This window comes from Lactuca saligna, chromosome 8 (assembly GCF_052625555.1).
Source record: "Lactuca saligna cultivar CGN05327 chromosome 8, ASM5262555v1, whole genome shotgun sequence".
Lineage (NCBI taxonomy): Eukaryota > Viridiplantae > Streptophyta > Magnoliopsida > Asterales > Asteraceae > Lactuca > Lactuca saligna.
The window spans coordinates 142,956,010-142,978,209 of NC_136424.1; the positions used below are offsets into that span (position 1 = coordinate 142,956,010).

The 22,200-nt window shown below is 37.6% G+C and overlaps 2 protein-coding genes across 2 annotated transcripts; one reads left to right on the forward strand and one right to left on the reverse strand.

The window, feature by feature from the left end:
- Window positions 1-12,135: 12,135 nt before the first annotated feature.
- LOC145012629 (heat shock cognate 70 kDa protein-like) lies at window positions 12,136-13,846 on the forward strand. Its single transcript, XM_078971427.1, has 2 exons — window positions 12,136-12,355; window positions 12,475-13,846. The coding sequence occupies exons 1-2, from the start codon at window positions 12,136-12,138 to the stop codon at window positions 13,827-13,829; spliced, it is 1,575 nt and encodes a 524-aa protein (XP_078827553.1). The 3' UTR covers window positions 13,830-13,846.
- Window positions 13,847-14,136: 290 nt separating this feature from the next.
- LOC145012463 (ycf3-interacting protein 1, chloroplastic-like) lies at window positions 14,137-15,853 on the reverse strand. Its single transcript, XM_078971265.1, has 6 exons — window positions 15,379-15,853; window positions 15,255-15,299; window positions 15,033-15,146; window positions 14,839-14,919; window positions 14,573-14,737; window positions 14,137-14,398 (listed from the first exon to the last, which is right to left on the reverse strand). The coding sequence occupies exons 1-6, from the start codon at window positions 15,709-15,711 to the stop codon at window positions 14,309-14,311; spliced, it is 828 nt and encodes a 275-aa protein (XP_078827391.1). The 5' UTR covers window positions 15,712-15,853; the 3' UTR covers window positions 14,137-14,308.
- Between the last annotated feature and the right edge of the window lie 6,347 nt (window positions 15,854-22,200).

Consider the following 22,200-nt stretch of genomic DNA (forward strand, 5'->3'; position numbering starts at 1 on the left):
CTGTCTGAGTGTCGACCTACATCCCTATGATGTAGTCCTGGTGTACAAGGTAGCAGTATGAGTATCGGAAAAAGCCATAAGATGCGAGTCATTCCTACTAAGTTACCTTTATACTGGGAAAGGTTTCACTCTCTGGCCTAGAAAGTTTAGAAAACAGTTGGGAACGAAAAACCACGGAAAGAGAAGCTCATGAAGGCTTATGGCTAAACACTCTCAATAGAGGTGTTGGGATCCGCTCTAAGCGTGTTACTGGCAACGGGAAAAAGGTGATTTACCTAACACATAGCGTGAGTAGTGTAACCACTAACTCACTAAATTGTATTATTTTATGGGTGCATTAGCGTGACGTATACGAGGAAAAGACACTTCTCGGGTTCCATGTACTGGCTCCCTCTGTCTGCCTCGTATCTTTGACTGGGATCGGCGTTGGTCTCCTTCGGGTAGTTACCTAGGGTTCTTTTATTATGAAGACACATTGAATTTCTACTCCACCTTACTTCCGGATCCGACTCCGGATGTCATCACTTCATGATGGATGACTGGAAATTTCGGAAGTTTAAGCGAATTTCTCACCGATGCCCCTAAAAGGATATAGGCACTTGCTGAATTCAATAGACTCGACCCAGTTCGTTTATTTCCGAATAGGAAATCTGCTCAATGAACCTCCTCTGGGTCTGAATCACTCTTCTGTCAAGTACTGAAGTGGATAGGGTTTTCTACAGGGTTCGTTTGAGAATGGAAATGTCTAAAGAATCCTAAGAGATTATTAACATTTCACTGGATGATCCATATCGAGTCCTGATACGATTACACAGGGTATACAAATCATATATAGCTTAGATCCGATAGGCCTTCAAATATGTGATACTACTCTAGATCCACATCCCAACGAGGAAAAGGAAATAGGGTGAAACCACACATTCTTAGCCTATGGGATGCTTATTATATATAACCTTGGGAGTATACTCTCTGTATTTGTAGGTATATCAATAAGGATCTTTTTAGTTCTTCACACAAGATTAGTTATGGATCCTAAAATACCCCTATGGTATTTTAATTCTTGTTTGTTTCTTATCTTCTGATTATGATTCTGGGATTAATGTGAGTCTTTTAGTGTTCCAAAATACTCCTATAGTATTTTTAAACTTTATGTTTGGCTCTAGCATTCCTAGTTGGTAAGTTTCAGACCTGTTGCAACACCACTATCACTCCCACACACATGTTCATCGCATCTCGAATAAATGTAGTTGATCAGGTTACATTTATTCCAGCTTACGATTACATAACTGCCCAGGTTTGACGGTAATGCTCAACATCCGAAGACTTTAACTATTCTTCTTCTTGTGATACTTGTGTTCGAGTATTTAGATTCTGGATGTTATTATACTTTGGTAAAATATGGTTATATTTTAAAGTATAATTCTTGGTCAGAGTGTTTTATCCCTATGTATTTATAGGTTGTATATCTCTTATGAATTGATATACCTAGCTCACTATAAACAATGCTCTGATACCAATCTGTCACACCCCAAAACCGGAATGGCGGAAACGTTCTAGGGTGGGTGACGTCATGTCAAGTATCACAACACATGCATTATAGTAATCAAAGTACAACAACCATTGCATTAATAGTAATAGTTTTACATGGTTTACATTACAATACATCAAAATAATACAAGTAATCATATAGGTGCAGCTTGGTACTAAACTGTCTTCACCAAAAGCTCCTGGATGTACCTGTCTATAGCTGACCTGAGAATACAAGTTATTTGAAACGCGAGTATCAGCATTTTTACAAATGCTGGTGAGTTCATAAGTATTTAGTGACATTTTATACAAATAACTTTATATAAGTAGTAGTTTTTAAGTATACGGTGAAATAGAGTTCTTTCCAGAAAATCCTATATTTTCTTATTACAAAGCAGTCTTCTGCCAAGACTGGTCAGAGTTATGTGGTAAAAAGTAGTTTTCCCTTAAACACTTTCATTATCAAAATACGGGATTTGCTTTTTAAGAAAGTCGGAGAATATCAAGGAAAATAACATATGCCTCAGTAGTGAGGACTGCTGACTAAGGCAAAAGAATCATAGACGCCAGGAGGGTATTGAATGAACGGTAGGCCTGGCTCAGTCTAACAAAAGGAGACACAGACCCCAGACAGTATCAAATGAAAGATACAACTAGTAAGGTGTAAAATAGAGAATACAGACCCCAGACAGTATCAAATGAAAGATACAACTAGTAAGGTCTAAAATAGAGACAGACCCTAGATAGTATCAAATGAGAGATACAACTAGCAAGGTTTAAACTAGAGACAGACCCTAGACAGTATCAAATGAAAGATACAGCTAGTAAGGTCCAATATAGTGAGCACAGTGTATACAGTGAAATACTGTGTATAAAACGCGTTACCTTAAAGCCATGAATTATAAGGTAACCCCGAGATACTCATAACCATGCTGATCGACACTAGAGAATCTTGACGCCCTGCAAGCGTAGATATAAACATGACATTTGTCACCCCTTGGCTTGGTAGGTCACGGACTGTAGCTAGCAGTCAGGGTGCGGGGGTGTCAATCCCGTATAGATCTATACATACAATGTCCGCTCTCCTAACAAGAGACTCTGGTTACCAATATCGACAATGGAGAAGGCCGTGTACTGAGGATGTGTCTCGTATAGTGAGATTGAATGTAAAATATTGGACAAGCGATAGAGACTCACAACCGAACTGACTAATGTAAACCTATATGTTTATGCTTGTATACATAATATATAACTAATGATCAAACGACCTTCGGACGGACATCCGATCCCACCAGACCACATCTCAACGAAGAAAAGGAAATAGGGCGAACAAGCCTTCCTAAGTCCTTCAAACATTATTTATATACATCTATACAAGCACATGCATACATCTAACTATGTTTAAGTGTTTAACGAAGTAGAAGTGTTCCACAAAAGTATAATTGTTAACAAGTAGGAGCGTATCGTGAAGTAGGAGTGTATCGTGAAGTATAAGCGTATTGTGAAGTAGGAGCGTATCGTGAAGTAGGAGTGTATCATGAAGTAGGAGTGTATCGTGAAGTATAAGCGTATTGTGAACTAGGAGCGTATCGTGAAGTATAAGCGTAAATAAGTAGGAGCGTATTACGAAGTAAAAGCGTTACAAGTATAAGTGGAGTATAAGCGTTAACAAGTATAAGTGAAGTAAAAGTGATAACAAGTATAAGTGAAGTATAAGCGTAACAAGTATAAGTGAAGTAAAAGTGGTAACAAGTATAAGCGTATCACAAAGTGAAAGCGTTATCAAGTAGGAGTATAAAAACATGGGAGAAATCTTTGATGAAAAACTTTAGGAAAAAAACCTTTATATTTTAAGAAAATCATTCATAAACAAGTTTTGATTTAAACCTTGATACAGTAGAGAAAACCATTGATTAAAATACTGATGTAGCAGAGTTTGAAATAAAACATACATCACGAGTGGTAATTTGAGAAAAGCATTGGACACATAAAGACATTTTTAGGAAACCATTTACAGTATCATACTTGGTAAAACAGTTAACAGTGTAATGAATCCTTGTGCATGCGGGTTATCAATCACATATGATTGATATGATAACTAGCATGTTTAACTTGTATTCCCCCTATCAAACATGTAGAAACATTTAAAAGGTTCATTCAGGGGTATGAACTAACCTGATGTAAGTGGATCCGACGAAGGTGCCGGTTGGGCGCTCGGTGTCAAGTAAAGACTTGAACACACTTAGTGACCTATTAACATATGATAACATATGTTTACATACAATTAGTACATAATATACTAATTAAGCAAGTATACGCATCCTAAAGTGTGCGGAAAACACTTTGGTTAAGTGTTTGGAGTGTCCCGGATAACATCTAAGGGCTTGAATGGCTTAGTAGTGGAGTTTACTCTCCTAAAACTCAATTTATATGAATTCACGGTTGGGAGGCCATATTCCTATGAGTTTACGGCCGTAAACTCATGGGTGGATTGTTTTAGGTTAATTTCAAGTCCCGGGTGCTTCAAGAATTGGCTTTAAGTAATCATCCAAGGCTATAGGGGTGTTTAGGGTCCCAAGGGTGCACTCCCTTGGAGTTTACGGTCCAAATGACCACTCCTTGGGAGTTTATGGCCGCAAGCTCTATGGCTTGGCCGTGAACTCTCATGCACCCTCTAAACTTTGATTTGAAGCCCTTGATTCAACCCTAGGATTTTCTAATGAAGGTATAAGGCCATTTAGGGGACAAAAAACTGTCATTTGACATGGTTTGGGGGTGTTTACGGCCTAAGCATGTGCTTGGGCCGTAAACTCCTTTTTACCCCTCATTTCATTGTGATTAATTGCTCCAAACCCGAAATAGCAAGTCTCTAATTTATGTCTTAAGCCTAAGGGTGGTTTGGGAGTGTTTTGGACTTGATTTAACAAGCTTAGAGGGTGTTTACGGCCTAAGCATGTGCTTGGGCCGTAAACCCTCTTTTATGTCCCAAAACTGATTGTTTTAGGGTTCAAACACTCCTAGGCTAAATCCCCAATTGGTTTCTAAGCTCAAAGGGACAAATTTTGGGTCATTTTGGCCTCATTTAAGGGGTTTACGGCCTAAGGAGGCTCTTAGGCTGTAAACTCCTCTTTAACATCTTATATGGTCGATTTTTGAGCTATAACAACAAGCCAAGATGTTTAAAATATGTTAGGGTAAGGAGACTCACGTTTTGGAGGTGGAAATTCGCGGTTTTTGGCACGAAAAATACGTTGTAGAGAGAGAGAGTTTAGAGAGAGGGTGAAAAGGGTGGAATGAAATCCATTCCCCCTCATATAGTGGCTTGAGTTGAGGCTCAGTGGGAATCTACCGGATACTACCGTTAAACGGGGCTTTTGGTCGCATCCGATCTAGTGGTCGTAATAAAATTAACTTTTTCCAAATTAATATGGAAATGTAAATTACGAGATTTTATTTTATCTTATTACAACGAATAACGACATGGAATATAAATAAATAAAACATTTATTTATTTTACGACCTCAAATTAACGGAAGTTTTATAACGCGGAATATTTTGTTAACGGAAACGGGGTAATGTAACGGAATAAACTTTGGGTTGTCACAGCAAGGCGATAAGGCGCCTTGGCGATTGGCGCTTCCCCCATAATCAGATCGATGCGGAACTCCACCTGCCTCTTGGGAGGCACACCCGGCAACTCCTCAGGAAAAACATATGGGGACTCACGTACTACCAGAACATCCTCAATCGAACTCAACCTCTTCGCGACCACTCGTGTATCCATCACATAGGCTACAAACCCGTTGCAGCTCTGCTGTAATTAACAGCCGAACAAAATGTTGACCCACATCGAGTACCCTCTCCGTATACAGTAAGCACTCCCCCACTAGGTTTCCTATCCTTACTATCTGCCGCTCGCAGTCTATAACCACTCCAATTCAGCTCAACCAATCCATGCCCACTATAACACAGACGTCCCCCGTCGCAATCGGGGCCAGATCTATCGGGAACTCAACGCCGAAGATCTCAAGTATACATCCTCGAATCACGTTAGTAGCATACACCGCTCGCTCATCAGCTATGGAAACTCGTAGAGGTCGACTAAATGCCTTTCGTCGAATACTGATGTGCTGACTAAATGCTAACGACACAAATGATCGATTCGAACCCGAGTCAAATAACACCAAAACAGGTATAGAACTCATAAGTAAAGTACCTACGCATATCATAAAATAAGCACAATATCTCAACTCAGCATAAATAAATGAAAGAATACATACCAGCCACAACATCGGGTGCAGCACAGACCTCCTCCGCTGTCAACTGGAAGGCTCTCCCATGAGCCTTCGGTGCCTCGGCCTTCACTGGCCGACCCTCAGTAGCTCATGAAATAGCAGGGGTAGATCCCTGCACTGATCCCTGTAACAGTTGCGGGCACTCGGCCTTGTGATGGCCCGTTTGGTTGCAATGAAAGCAAACCCTAAATCCCTTGGGGCAGTCTTTGGCTATATGCCCCTCCTTGCCACATTTGTAGCAAGCACCCGACTAACATACTCCATCATGTCCCTTGCCACACTTCCCACAAGTGCGACCCTTCTTGCCTCTGGATCTCGAATCGGCAGGATTAGCCCGCTTGGCTGTCGGCTGAGACTGTACCGGCCGCCTATCCTTCCCCTGAGACTCAGCCTCCTCCTTGGCCTTAGTCTCCAACTTAATCTCCCTCTTCTAGGAATTTACCTGGAGCTCAAAAAATGTATGGTAAGTCTAGTTCGCCACAAACTCCCGAATGTCCCTCCTTATAATGCTCAAATACTGGATCATGCGTTCCTATAAAGACGACACGTGCTCATGGCAAAACAATGCCTTCTCATGGAACATCCATGTGATCGTCGTCATAGACTCCATTCCCTGCTTGAAGGACAAAAACTCCTATTCCAACCATTCCCTTTCAACCAGGGGAACATAATCGTCTCTGAACATGATGGTGAACCTCTCCCAGGTGACCTCCGAGATCTCTGCAAGAGTGAATTTTTCCGTCACAAACTTCCACCAATCCTTTGCTCCCAAGAAAAGCTGGTTCAGCGCAAACTGTACCATTTGATGCTCCAGACACGAACAGGTGTAGAACCATCCCTCGATATAAGAAATCCATCTCATCGCAGCAATCGGACCCTACATCCCATCAAACTCCGGTGGCTTCGTGTTGTTGAACTCCCGGAATAGCAACGAGTCACCCCCCTGAGATCTAGCAGCAACCACAGCTGTAGTACCTGCAGCAGCCGAAGCCTCAGTAACCGCTGCATATCTTTCATCAAATGTCTCAATCAAAGTGTTCTTGATAGACCCAAACATCTCTGGTATCTCTGCTCGGATAGCCGCAACCACCTTATGTTGGATCATCTGACGAACCTCCTCTTCACTCACGATGTTGGTCTCTGGTCTATGGCGTGTCACAACCATGATGTCTCTGAAATACAACATAAAAATATCAGAGACTTGCTCGAGTATACCCACACTCGTAAACTCAACCTTACTTGTTCCTTAGTATCCCAAGGATTCTTACTTGGACTAAGCACTGATTCGGTGTTTTCAGTAGTACGGGCCCTATACTACCTTCCAAATTGTATCAGAATTCATTCCAAGTCCTCCTCCTAGGATCCCAGATCACAAGTACCCTACATCTTGCTAAGCATAGGCTACCCTTCGGTAGACTTCTCATAAGCTCCTCACTGCTACCTACTCACGCTCGAAGCATCTCATAGCAATAGTAATCTCCTAGGCTAAGGCATTACAAATCAGGCCACTCTAGTCCTAATAGGAATAGCTAGCCTACTCTAGCATGCATAAAATATCATATCATATCTCATAACACATAATGTAAGGGTATTTTGGGAAATCAACGTTCGGGCGCTGGCTGATCGTACACACTGCTTTTTTTTTTGCTTTCCTCACATTCCTTTATTTTTTTAGAAAAAATGTTTCTTTTATGAAAAAAATTCTCAAATCCTCAGTTTTAGTTCAAATACACCTGAAGGTGCATCAAAATCCCTCAAACCAAGGCTCTGATACCAACTTGTAAAGATGTTAAAATATAAAACAAATTTTCATTTTTCAGACAACATAAAACTCATACAATATTTTCAAATCTCATGTTCGTCAAATATCTTCATAATAAAACATATCCCAATATCACAAAATACAATCCTCTTTCAGTGTGTACGGATCATGTCGGTGCCTTCCCACGATCATCACCGATACCTGAAACACATATCACACAACATGGTAAGCATAAATGCTTAGTGAGTTGCCCAAAATACCACATACAACACATACGCCACTCGAGGCCATAGTTCTATGGAACCTTTCGGTCCGTGTGTCTCAAGGGTCTTCCTTCCCAACACTGGTAAACCTTTCGGATCTACCCATAATGACCTTCCGGTCCTCATCATCTTGACCTTCCGGTCCATAAGATAATGACCTTCCGGCCCATACCATACTACTCATAACATAGCATAGCACATACATATCATATAACAACATACATCGCATTCTACTCATAGCACATAAGACCTTTAGGTTAGTTTGTGTGGTTAGATTCCATAAAGTTGGCAAATTTATGGATCCTTGAGGTCCCTTTAAGGTTTAGTGTTCCATATCTGAATAGTGGTTGATTTTTGGTCCCATGCATGAGGTTTTGACCTTATTTTATTCCTTTTTGACCTAACCAAGTTCAAGACATACATTGGACATGCATGTCCATAAAGCAAGGGTGTTTATGAGGCTAACGAATGTTAGGAAGCTTTCTATAAGTGATAGGAATGTAGCTTAATGGATTAAGGGCTTAATCCATTAAGCCGTCGAGAGGTAGTTCCCACAGCATGACATCTTGATTGTTTTGTCATGGAGTTCCCACGACGAGGTGGATAGCTATTGAATATTTGACCAAGTTTGACTTTAGGTCAAATGAGGGTTTTGGGTTGTAGATTAAGGATTTGTCCCATGTTTGTTGTATAGGCGACTCGTAGTTTTAGTTCTTGGATTCTAGTGAGTTGTGTTGTTTACCGACTAGACTATACTAGACTACGAGATGAGTTTTCTCACTATACTTTGTCTTGCAATATGTATCCTTGTGTGTAGCATGTTGGTATGATGTATTGATTTGTTTGATTGGTAGATATGTTATAATTACCTATGCTTTGCGAATTATTGTTTATCTATTTTCATATGTCGACATATTGTGGTTGGGTTAAGGCGGTTCTATTTTGTGCTATAGTCCAAGATACATGGGCTTAATGGATTAAGGGCTTAATCCGCTAAGCTATATAAAGGCATTTACCATGGCATGACATCTTACTCACCATGTCGTGGATAAGAGTTCTTCGTGATGGATTGTTTGGGTTGCTGCCATAATGTGGCGGCTGGTCTTGTTGCAGTTGTTTTGTTATGGAGCCGTCACAACGTGGTGCTAGTTGTTGAGTTTTTTTTACCAGGTTTGACTTTATGTTAACTTAAGGGTTTTTTGTTGTAGATTAAGGATTCGGTCCCTATATGTTGTATAGGTGACTCGTAGTACCAGTTCTTGGATTCTTGTGAGCTGTGTCGTTTACCTGCTAGGCAACGAGATGATTTTTCTCACTATACTTTGTGTTACAGTATGTATCCTTGTGTGTAGGATGTTGGTATCTTGTGGTGATCTGTTATGATTACATGTGCTTTGCTCATTATTGTTTATCTGTTTTCATATGTCGACATATTGTGGTTGAGTTGAGGTGGTCTTGCTTTGTGTTGTAGGCCATGATACCCAGGTGGTCCATGTGTACTATAGGCCTTGCGAGATGGTCCAGTCAGACTGTAGGCCCAATGGAGTAGTCCAAGTGTAGTATAGGCCTTACCAGGCAGTGCAGTCAAACTGTAGGCTCATGTATGCTTGAATTGTATGTGTATTGTGGTGTAGGGTATTTTGAGGGAACTCACTAAGATTTGCCTACATTTGTTGATTTAAATGTTTCATGTACTTCAAATGATTGAGGAAAGGTGAATGTGTGATTGTACATATCATCCAGTAGTTCTATGTTTTGAGAGGTACTATGATATTATTATTTTGATTTTGACATGGTTGCAAAACAATGTTTTGGTGACATACACTTTCTTTGAAAATACATTTTAAAAATAAAAAAATTTACTATGGTTTTTGGGATGTTACATATATTTCGTCTCTTGTAAATAATCTACCCTTTTCACTTTCTTTTATTATGTGAAACTTCTATAATTTACAATATGCCCCCTCAAATTTGTATTTCTCAATTTGATCTACTTTAATAAATATCCTTTACACATTGATAATATTTTTCTCATGTTACATTAGGTCATTGAGTCAACCACAACTAGCAATTATCATTACAACATATTCATTGTCATTATGTATGCATGTATCTAAGTGCTTTTCCATTGTCAATAAAACAAGTAAACTACATTACCATACATGTATCAAAGAACAATTTCATAAATTTGTTTTTCAGTATGCATCATTATAATAGAAAATAATAATGGAAATACAATGTCTCAATAGGAAAAAATAGATAGATGATCTATATCTATCTGATATCCATATAATAATCAAGATTAGACTTTCAATGGTAAATATAATGCTTAAATTGGTTTGATTTTTAAAATAATATATCTTACAAAGAAAAATATAAAATACAATGTTTTAATAAAGTATAAGTATAATTTGTAACCTAATTAAAGTTAAGCTTTTTAATATACACGTCTTATTAAAAACTTATTTTTAAAATCAATATTTGTGATCCAACATTACATGGGGCTTTCTACTAATTATTTCTAAAACACTCATTGTAAGGTATAAATGAGTAGTGGTGATGGTGTTGATAGGCTCTACCTTAACACATGTTCAACTTACAATTTTAAAGAAATTGTGTTCATTCTTTGTCATTTAGACATGTCCAATTGAGAGAGAGAGAGAGAGAGAGAGAGAGAGAGAGAGAGAGAGAGAGAGAGAGAGAGAGAGAGAGAGAGAGAGAGAGAGAGAGAGAGAGAGAGAGAGAGAGAGATGATGGCGAACCTTTTGTTTTTTTGGCATATCTTCCCACGAGGGAGATGTCCTATTTTCATGCCATCCGCCACATAGGATGCCAAAACACCCCACTCCACTTGGCCTAAACCAAATTACCCTCACTTTTTAAACTATAAAAATCGAAACATGCAAAGAAACTTTATTCCTACATCACATTGTTGTCTTAAAAATAGATTTGAAACATCAATCTATGCCCATGACACCTTTCCCACCAACCCCTAACCATTAGGCTTTTACATGTTAATGTTCACGTCTTATTTTGGAGTAGTCACCACTACCGATAAATACGGTATATTCTATGTCACCGACATTTCATCGCAATACACAACCAAATTAGGTTGGTATATCCACCGTTATCCACCTTTGTACATCATGTTCTTTTTGTTTAAAATTAAATCAAGTATATAATAAAATGCTAGATTTTTTTTAAATTAGCTTTTTTATTCATTATAATTTAAAAATATATTGATTAAAATTCAAAAAGGTAACCGAAAATTAAAAAAAGAAAAAAAAAACTAACAAAAAAATCTCAAAAATGTCAAACATAGAAAAAAAGAATCAATATTCCAATCTCACTCGGACAAATTCTTTCTTGGCAAGAAATATCTTCAAATCTTCCCCATCGCAATTTCATTTTAAGAACCTCTAAATCGGCATTACTTTGTAATGGTGCAAACAATAATTTTTTTTTTCCGTCAAAATCATCATCGATCGCAACTTTGTTCTCTTGTAGTTGGATATATTGATCAAATTTTACTCAAAAATGATGGATAACGCTAGAACATGAACTAGGAGCTGCTTTCTTTACTTTATTTCTTCCTATCGGTCGATAGAGATGTCGTTCATTTTCAACATCCACCGGCTCATAATGATGTTGATTTGTCCAGTCATCCGACTTTTATGAAAATATATTATAAATATTTTTAAAAAAATTAAACGACCAATCAAAAGGTCAAGAGAGTCAAAACCCACCCCTCGGTTTCCTATTGGTCGTTATGGTTTGTTGTCTACACCAGAAAACACCACAACTATGATCGATCACAATCATTGGGGTGGTGTTCACGATCACAACCCATTGGGGTGGTGTTCACGAATGCCCTCCGTGATCGTTGATCCAATTGGCCTTAAAAGCAATAAAAAGTGAAAAACAACTGATTAGACTTTGGTCCAAAGTCGTATTAGTCAAGTCTTTATGCATGACTCTTTGGAGATGTGTGAAAAGAATTTCGTTCTGAAAACCGAAGAGGCACACCTTTACCAAGAATCTTTTCTATGTTAGTAATTTTGAATAACGTAGAGTCGTGAACTAGTAAGGCGACTGTTAGATTCTTGTGCCATAAAATTTAATTGCAAATTTAGACTCTTTCTAAATATAAAAGAATCCAGTTTCAAGGGATGCCATACATATTCAAGAATCAAACCTTAACCCTTAGACTACAACACCATCGTATTTATTTCTTATTTTGATTTATATAAACTCCTCACCCCTCTCGTTTCATTATTTTCTTGTTCAAATGTCTCATCGATCTAAAGGAGCTGCCATTGGCATTGATCTTGGAACTACTTATTCATGTGCTGGAGTTTGGTTTTACAAAAAAAACCGGGTGGAAATCATACCTAATGAACAAGGAAACAAGATCACTCCATCTTTCATATCATTCAATGATTCAGAGCTCTTGGTAGGCGAAGGTGCAAAAAACCAGATTGCAAGGAATCCAACAAACACAGTTTTTGGCAAGTCTTTTTTGTTAAAACTACTTAGACTTAATAAAAGAAGAATATGGATCAACGTTTTGTTTCTTTTTACGTTTAATTGATATATTCTATGATTGATCTCCTCAAATGTTTTTCAGATGTTAAGCGACTAATTGGAAGTAGGTTTACTGACCCACAAGTGCAAAAAGACATGAAGTCGTGGCCTTTCAAGGTCATTGAAGGACCTTCGGAGAAGCCAATTGTTGTAGTGGAGTTCAATGGCGAAGAGAAGAAATACGCACCAGAAGAATTATCGGCCATGGTTCTGAAGAAGATGAAAGAAGCTGCTGAAGAATTTATCGGGACAGAAGTAACTGATGCTGTAATCACTGTTCCTGCTTATTTCAATAACATGCAACGAGAGGCAACAAAAGAAGCAGGAGTCATTGCAGGACTCAATGTCTTGCGTTTGATAAACGAACCTACAGCAGCTGCAATCGCACATGGTGTCGATCATATGGAAGATAAAGATTGGGTTAAGGAGAAGAATGTATTGGTGTTTGATTTGGGTGGTGGAACTTTTGATGTGTCGCTTTTGAGAGTTGTTAATACAGGTTCCATTGATGTCAAAGCTGTTGGAGGTGACACTCATTTAGGTGGTGAAGATTTTGATATGACACTCGTTAATCATTGCGTGAAGGAATTCGAGAAAAAACACAGTGAAGACATTAGTGGAAACCCTAGAGCATTGGCAAGGTTGAAAGTTGCATGTGAGAAAGCTAAGCGGGATTTATCCTCAACAACTCTAGCTTCAATCGAAGTTGATTGTTTGTATAAGGGTATCGACTTTTCTACTAAAATCAGTAGAGCCAAATTCGAGGAACTAAATTCAGGGTTTTTTGAGAAGTGTGTTGATATAGTGGTGAAATGTTTGAATGATGGGAAAATGGATGTGAAGGAAGTGGATGAGGTGGTTGTTGTTGGTGGATCAAGTAGGATTCCAAAGGTGCAAAGAATGTTGGAGGATTTTTTCAATAGGAAAGTACTTAGCAAAGACATGAATGGAGATGAAGCTGTTGCATTTGGTGCTGCAATCTTGGCTGAAAAGTTAAGTGGAAATGATAATAATGATAGCGTTAATCGGGATCTGATGTTGTTAGATGTCATTCCGCTCTCACTTGGTATTGCAGTTGATAATGCATGTAATGGTGAAAAAGATATAATGTGTGTTGTTATTCCGAGGAACACATGCATACCCACAAGCGTGAAAAAAATATTTTACTCAGTGGTGAATAAAACAAAAGTACGCATTGATGTGTTTCAGGGTGAGAGCATGAATGTTAAAAATAACATATTACTTAGGCAGTTCTCCCTTCATAACCTTACTCTTTGTCCAAATGGTAATTCAGAACTAGAAGTTTGCTTCAGTATAGATGCTAATGGGATTCTTCAAGTCTCTGCAGAGGAAACATCCACAGGCAATAGAAAATCCATTACAATTGCTAAAACTTGAAACTCAGTTGTATACCCCAATGTGTGTATTCCCATAGTGCAACAGAAGCTTGTTTAAGTGTTGAAGCCTGGTTTGTATTATGTAAAAGATAGCTAAAAATCTTTGAGTCTTCTTATGTAGTTGTTGGTATATTTCTTCTCGATTTGTTTGATGTGTTCTTCTTTTGATGCAATGGTGAATCGACATGACTATCGATTAAAGTGTTAAACTCCTTATGTCCTAATCTTGAAAAGATCGGAGGTGATAAGTTAATTCTTTTTGTCAAAAACAACTTCTTTGGGGAGTCATAAAACTTAAGACTAGAACATGAACTGAATCACATTGGGGTTTCATTTCTATCTTCAATCATGTATATTATCATGTCAAACTTTACATCGTTACAACACAAAAATCTCTGTAAACCAGATGAAATACACAAATCAACTGGATATATTACAAACTAACCTAAAAAGTAAACAACAAAATACATATTCTTACTCTTACTGAAGAGAATTATAAAAAAGAATCAACACCACCGATACACCAATTATCACTGGAAACGCAGTCACCAAGTACAATGCTCCGTATCCCTACACCAAACAAACTTCCCATTATTCAAAATGGCAAAATGGTAAATTCACAATAAAACAATAAACCACACATGACATAACATGACAAACATTTTACTACGTTGATGTAAATGACACAAAAATCACGACATGGATTCATTCTTGTTTTTGATTTGTGAATAAATAAAAAAGTACCACAGCTGAAGGGACATCACTCTCGTCATTGCCATCTTCTTCTTCAATCTCTGCAGCTGTATCCCAGTCAACGTTAAGCCTCTTTGCAGCTAATTCTGGATCAATCCCAGTGTCTGTAGCCTTTGCATATTTCGATTTCCGTTTCCCCTTTTTTGTTGCTTCAACCTTTTTTTTTTTTTTTCACATGAATTCAGTTTAAAATACTTCGATTTATCTCAAAATGTAACACAGTATACAAACCCTAGAAGCGAAGCTGCAAAATGTACCTCTAGATTAGGCCATTGAACCATTTCCTCTGCCAGCATTTGAAGGGCAATCTTGTCTCTCGGGATTTTCCCTTCATTCACCTAAAACCAGAAGGATGACTATTGAGACTCATATATATATATATATAGGGTGTGATTGTTAATGGGCCTCTGTGATTTCAATTACATTTCAACAATGATAGAAAAGGACTAACTTCTTCGAGAATTGCAGCTAACTCTTCTCGTGTTGGGGTATCAGCATCGTCGATCCCAAGAAGCCTCTTCCGCTCAACTTCTCGAGGGTCCTCAATCATCACTGTCAACTTCACCTACAAATTCGAAGCATAAAATCAATTGGCATAATCCGAAAGTTGAGTTAAAGTTATGTTTTTGAGCTTTCTGTAATTCAAGATCGAGTAAACAGAGGTTATCTTTACCTCACTAAACAGCATGTCTCTGTTTTTCTTCAAGAGCTCCAAAACCTGCACAGCCAAAACAAGGACGAATTTTAAGAAAATACACAAACATGGGTTTGGGGAATTTTGAGCAAACGAGACTAACTCTTTTGATTTGGGAAACATATTCGAGGTCTTGCGGATCTGGGTCTTCTTCAAATTCATCATCTTCTTCTTCATCATCATCAGTTGTGGTTGCAGTGGTTGAAGTAGAATTGATATTAGATTCTGCAGGGAAACTCAATTCAGTCTCGGTATCTTCCTTGCTAGCACCAACAACCACAAGGCTTCTGGATGTATTTGTACTGCGGTGGCGCAGGTACTGTTTACGGTGGTGGGGGGAAGCGACGGAGAGGATGTGGGTGGATTGAGAGATGGAGCAAGTGGAAGTGGTGTAAAGGGGTATTGGGAATTGGGATGGAAGTCTCAACAAAGCCATTTCTAGTTGTAGTTTTTGGGATAAATAATCTTGAAGAAGATTATGTTATGATTGGTGGCATACTTGTGTATTTGCTTTTGCTCTGTATTCTATGAGATTGATTCTATTCGATTGGTTGGTTAGTTCTTCATCATCTTCACAAAATGGGAAACTTCACTCACACCCTCTGTTTTGCGTCAATTGCTAAATTGGGAGGTTGGGAATTTGGAAATTATAACCCAACCCATAAATCGGAGCCCAAGTTAAAATCCAAGAACCAAATAACAATAACTAGGTAAACTATCTGCACTATCTAGGGATGACCCAATTCACGTCCAGCCCAATTATGTGTAAGGAAATGAAGAATTACATATAGGTACCATTTGAAAAAGCTCATCTAGTTCCTTAATATAAAAATGGAGATCATATAGAGGCATGTAAATTGGTTCGGAATCAAGTAACCAAAAATCGAATAAACCGTAAACTAAAAATCAATAGTTGGACCGAATATCACTGATCGGTTCTTATTCTGGTTTGGTACTAGTTCTACTAAGAAGTGTTCTATCAAATAAGGTCTTCGAAACCGATACTAGACCGAAGTGGATGGAACTAGATAACCGAAATTGAATAAGCTGTAATCTAAGAACCGAGAATCGGACTGAATACCACTAATCGATTCTGGTTCATATTTCGCTTCGATTTTTCGGTTAAAAAATTAATCCCTACTCATAAGTCACTATGAAGAAAAAACAATATAGAAAATTTTTAAAAAGCACTTTTCATCTCCCATTTGGCACCGCCTCCATTTCCTTATGTCTCCGGGCTTGTTTGATTTGCCTCTTACTAGGTCCAGTAAGAGGTTACCTTTGACTCGATCAAATAAGAGTGTTTGATATCAACAAGCTGTAAGAGGTTACATTTGACTCGGTTAAATAAGAGCGTTTGATATCAACAAGCTTATCTCCTTACTTGGTCCAAAAGCCTCTTACCAAGTCATAAAAACATGTTGACAGATAAAACTAGGGCTCATTCCTTTTATAACACTAAACATTTATTGCCTCAATATTTCCTCGTTGAACGAGTTGTAGCATCGCCCTTAGCTAAGCCTTCCTAACCATCAACCTACACTCATTTGTCAACGCCTTCATCCACCAGAGCCTTCCTCCACCCATTCTAGAAAAGAATGAGTAACCAACTTTGATTAGGCCTGTTAATTGTGTTTTTTGGGGTTCGGGTTATTTGAGTCAGGTTATTCGGGTACTTTATATTTGAAAATGTAATCAATATCTAAAACCAAATTATATTACATGTATTTGGGTATTGAGTTGGATCGATTATTTAAACATGTTAGGACGTGTCGTACGCCTAAACAAATAAATAATATGAATAAAAATGTTGCTCAAATGCACTAAGAGGTAGTATAGGAAAGCAAGATCGCACAGTGACACGTCTTTAAGTCTATGCATTTCTTGCGTAAGGCATGTACTAGTCTGATAGAAATTTAAATGTAGGGGTGGGGGGTGGGGGTAATGATTATTAAAACTAATTTGAATAGGAATTTATAAAAGAAAACACAATTTGAATACTTGAGAAAAATTGAGAAAATAAAAAAGAATTTCAATTTAGCGGCGACTCTCCTAATCATGCATGTATCCTTCAACCCGATTATTGAATTGTGTACTATTTAAACTAATACTGAAAATCATTAATAAGCTCTAATAATTTTCTTTAATAAAGTGTTTAACCAAAATAAGTCATTTGAACTAAACCTTACATTTTATTGAATTAACTAAACAAACTCTTAAGTAAGTGAGAAAAACAACATTAGACACAGTGTAAAATTTCCCAGTAAAGTCAAATACTTCTTACAAGCTCGAAAGCGTAAAAATTTGTCTGATCAATTTATATTAGAGTTAAATCCTAAACATAGAACCAATCTAATATTTGTTACTTTTGCTGATTAATAAAGACAATTACGGATCTAAACAATAAGATAGCTGGAATGACTCAATAAAAATAAAAATGGCTAATAGAAATTGCATCAAATCAAACACTCAATTAATCATAAAACTAATCAAACTAAATAGTAAACAATACCAAAAATAGTGTCTAATGATTACTTGCACGAAAAGTCTGAGTCTTTTTAGAAATTGAAATCTAGGGTTTTTAGCCTGATATGGCTAAAAACGAATTACATAAGATAAAATTAAGTTTGGAATGATAAATCTTACTAAATTAATGTTACAAATTGGATCGTGTTCTTCAAATGTGTTTTCTTCACTCAAAACCTTCATAAAATTGTCACAGAGCCGTCTAGAACCAAGTTAGCGCGACAAAAGTGTTATAAGGTGTTATTTATAGATATAGAGAGTCGTCGACCCATTCCACGGTCTTACTTTTGAGGAACACTATCGTGCTTTAATTCAAATCACGTCCAAAAGCCTATTTACTGAAGTGTGTTACCATTCCTAACACTTTAAATAAAAACACTATTGTGTTTCTAAAGAAAACACTATCAAATTTTTGGAAATCGATTGTACCCAAGAAGGCACCCAAATGAAATTTGAAGATTTTCTAACTGTGTGACACAAACACAACCGTGTTTCTGGAGGAAGCGGGATCGAATTTTCTACTTTCTTCCTTAGACTTCAAAATGAGGAAAAACATATGCAAGGCTCTCATACGAGCATGTTTTGTGTATAAGCACGATCAAATGTTTTGAATTTCGAGTGAAACATCCAGTTTCCTTGATTAAAGAAACTTCCAAGCATTCCTCAACATCATTCATAAGTTCCCAACTCCAGTTAGACTCCAATGCTCCATTAATTGCATCCTCTTACTATCATATTTTATATCCATGTTAATTTGCCCTGAAAATCATAACAAAAGTGAGTAGTACAAGCATTCTATGAAAATAAAGAGAAATATGCAATTTATAGTAAAACAAGGGAGATGGATAGCTTTTTATAAGAAAACACTAACAAAAACGTGCTTTAAGATGCATGTAAAATGCATCAAACAAAACATATATCAAAATACCTTAAAATCTTGTTTTGAACAAATGTTTCTTTTTCAATCTTTCAAATTTCTTCTTTATAGTAATTTTTGAAACACTCATTGCTAGTTTAGTTTTTAAATCATTACATAATCATTGATATATATATATATATATATATATATATATATATATATATATATATATATATATATATATATATATATATATATCAATTTATGTGAAAAATACAGTCCGAATATATTTTAAAATATTCAAAATATTTTTGTTCATAACTAGGTACCAAAGTATTAAAAAAAAAAAAAAAAAAAACATATTTTTAGTTAAAAGCATGAGATATTAATAAATTTAGGAATCATCACAAGTTCAAATGCAACCTTGCAAATTGAAGCCTTCAAAATATCCTCTTATATTCTAAGCAACTTCAAAGTCTTCAATTATAAGGCCCCAAAAATTACTATGTAAAATTTTCATTTTAAAGCTAACAGAAATGTCGTGCATTCATTTCAACATCCATCTAAATGTGATAATGTATAAAATAGTTATCAGAATACAAATCATGACATATAATGCAGAATGCTGGTGGATGCGGTGCGATTATGTCAGACCCTTCCCTTTCGAACCGGAAGTATCTAAAACTATAAACATAAAACTATAAGCATAAAACTTAGTAAGTTCCTCCAAAATACCCCATAAAAATACACATAACATAACGAAACTAAAACTAGGTCTATTTCACCCCATTCGGTATCTTTCATCTAGTATTGGGTTTATTTTCACCCCTACAACTAAGCATACAATCATATCAATAAGAGTCACAAAGACAACAAACATATATTGGCATATCGGCAAGTGCCATAAAGGCACTATCATCCTACTAGCATAATCTAGTAGGCCAACATTGGTGCCTTCGACACGTGAGTATAGTGAAGAGACTCACCTAACAAACAATGATCAATTGCTACTGCTCCTACTAACATGAATACAGATGCTATAAACCACTTATACAACCATATAAAGTACAACCTTAGTTTCCCTTCCAAAACTAGGTGTTTAACCAAAAGTCAACACATGTCAAAAGTCACAGTCAACGGTCAAGGTTGACCCTCCATGTTGTGGCCTTCAGACGAAAAAATTGATACATTTTTCCCGGTCACCATGTCGTGATAACCTACGCCTCGCCGTGAACACCATGTTCAAAGTGTCTTAATGGGTAAAGCTAAATCCTCTAATCACATAGGTTCCAATGTCAAAATCTGATCATTATTATTGTCTAAATGGATAAAGTTTTCAACTTTATCTCTTGGGACCCACCAAGAGGTCTAGATCTCAAATCTTAACTCTATAAAGCATAACTACGACATGACCTTAATCAAGAAGCACTTAATCCCTTAAGTCTCAATCCCATTTGATCCAGAAGATCTTATGACACTAAAACCAACCTAAAAATTGGTTCTTGTTATACATGCATGCCCTATGCATGTCTTGGACTTAACTTAGGAAAAAAATGGGGGATTATTACCAAAATATTATGAATGGATTAATCAACCCACCAAAATTCATATCCAAATCATGAACTACTCCAAATGATACATGGATTCATAAACTTGCAACCTTTATGAAATCTCACCATCCCATCTAACAAGATCAAAAAGAAAATGGGACAAAATACAAGATCTACCACTCTATAATAAAAAAAAAGGTGTACCGTTGAACACTTACATGGGTCCATAATTGAGCTAGGAAGGGAGTTAGGGACTCTCTTGCCGATCCTTGTCTTACTCCTTCTTGCTTCTTCATTCAAGACCTCTCAAAAGCATTCAAGCAATCTTCAACAATGGAGGAAATGAGTTAGGATTTCTTCTAAGTTTTAAGAGGATGGTGGAGGTTGAGGGTGAGCAAACCCTAGCCTCTTCATTCCTTGAAATAAGTGAAAAACCCAAAAAAAAATAAGGTTTAAGACGTCAGCGGTAGCGACGCCATCGCCTTCCTTGCCACATCGTGGCAAGTCAAAAAGACTCATGACTGGAAAACGCCACGCCACGTTGTGGCCATCCTTCCCACGCCGTGCCGACTCCCCAAAATCAAATCTTAAATTAAAATAAAACATACCTAAAAATAGATGTTACAAGTCTCCCCCACTAAGTCATGCTCCGTCCTCAAAATCTATTGCTACAAATAGTTCCATGTAGTGCTCTCTCATTTCCTCCTCAAGCTCCAAAGTCCACTCTGAGCCCCTACGATGTTGCCATTGCAGCTTCCTATCAAGGATCGCAACTGGTCCTTCTATGTAGTTTAGGCTCTCATCCACCTGAATGTCCTCCAAAGGCACCACTATGGAATCATCAACCAAATACTTTCACAATTGAGAGACATGAAAAGTGTTGTGGATCTGGGGCCTGCTTTCTGAATCGGGTGACACCTTTCCAAGGTGACACCTTCAGGAGTACCATATCTCTGACTTGAAACTCCAAATCAAATTGGCACCTATCTGCATAGCTCTTCTATTGACTCTGCGTAGTCTGCAATCTCCCGTGCACCTGCTGGATCAAGTCGGTAGTTCGGAGCAGAGCACCACCTTCATACTATCCATGACTCGCTGACCGATCTCGTCACAAAAAAATTGGGTCCCACACCTCCTCCTATAGAGTATCTTAAAAGGAGGTCAATTTATACTGGTAGGATAGCTAATATTATATGAAAAGTCAGCTAATGGGAGATATGTATCCCAACTACCCCCAAAATCCAAGAAACTAGCTCAAAGCATATACTCCAAAGTTTCAATAGTCCTCTCACTCTGTCCATCAGTCTGTGGATGAAAAGTCATGCTGAAGTGAAAACGAGTAACCAAATCCTCATGTAATCTCTTCCATAATATGGACGTGAAGCATACATCTCGATCCAAGACCACTGATACTGGAACCCCATGTTGTGCCACAACCTCTCAAATATAAACATCTACCAACTTCTCCATAGAGATGTTATCATGAATAGGAATAAAATTCGCACTCTTGTTCAATCGATCTACCATGACCCAAATCAAATCCACCCCCCGTTTTATCTGTGGAAACATCGTGATGAAGTCCATCGTGATCTCTTCCTATTTCCAAACAGGAATACCCAACGACTCCATTTTTCTATGAGGTTGTTGATGCTCGACCTTGACCTTCCTGCACGTCAAGCACCTCTCCATATACCAAGCCACATCTTGCTTCATGCAGGAGCACTAATAATCAGGTCGGAGGTGTTTGTACATTTCCGTCGCATCAGGATGAATAAAAAGTCTTGACTTGTGTGCCTCCTCCATAGTACATGTCGTTCACAATCCCAATACAGAACCCAAATCCTCTAATATAAGGTCAACAGTCCCCTATCATCGTAATCAAAAGAAGACACATGCCTCATAATACACTCACTCTTGTGGTGTTCATCTTCATCGCCTCGACCTGATCCTTGCGAATCCACTCCAATAATGATGTATTGACCATCATCCT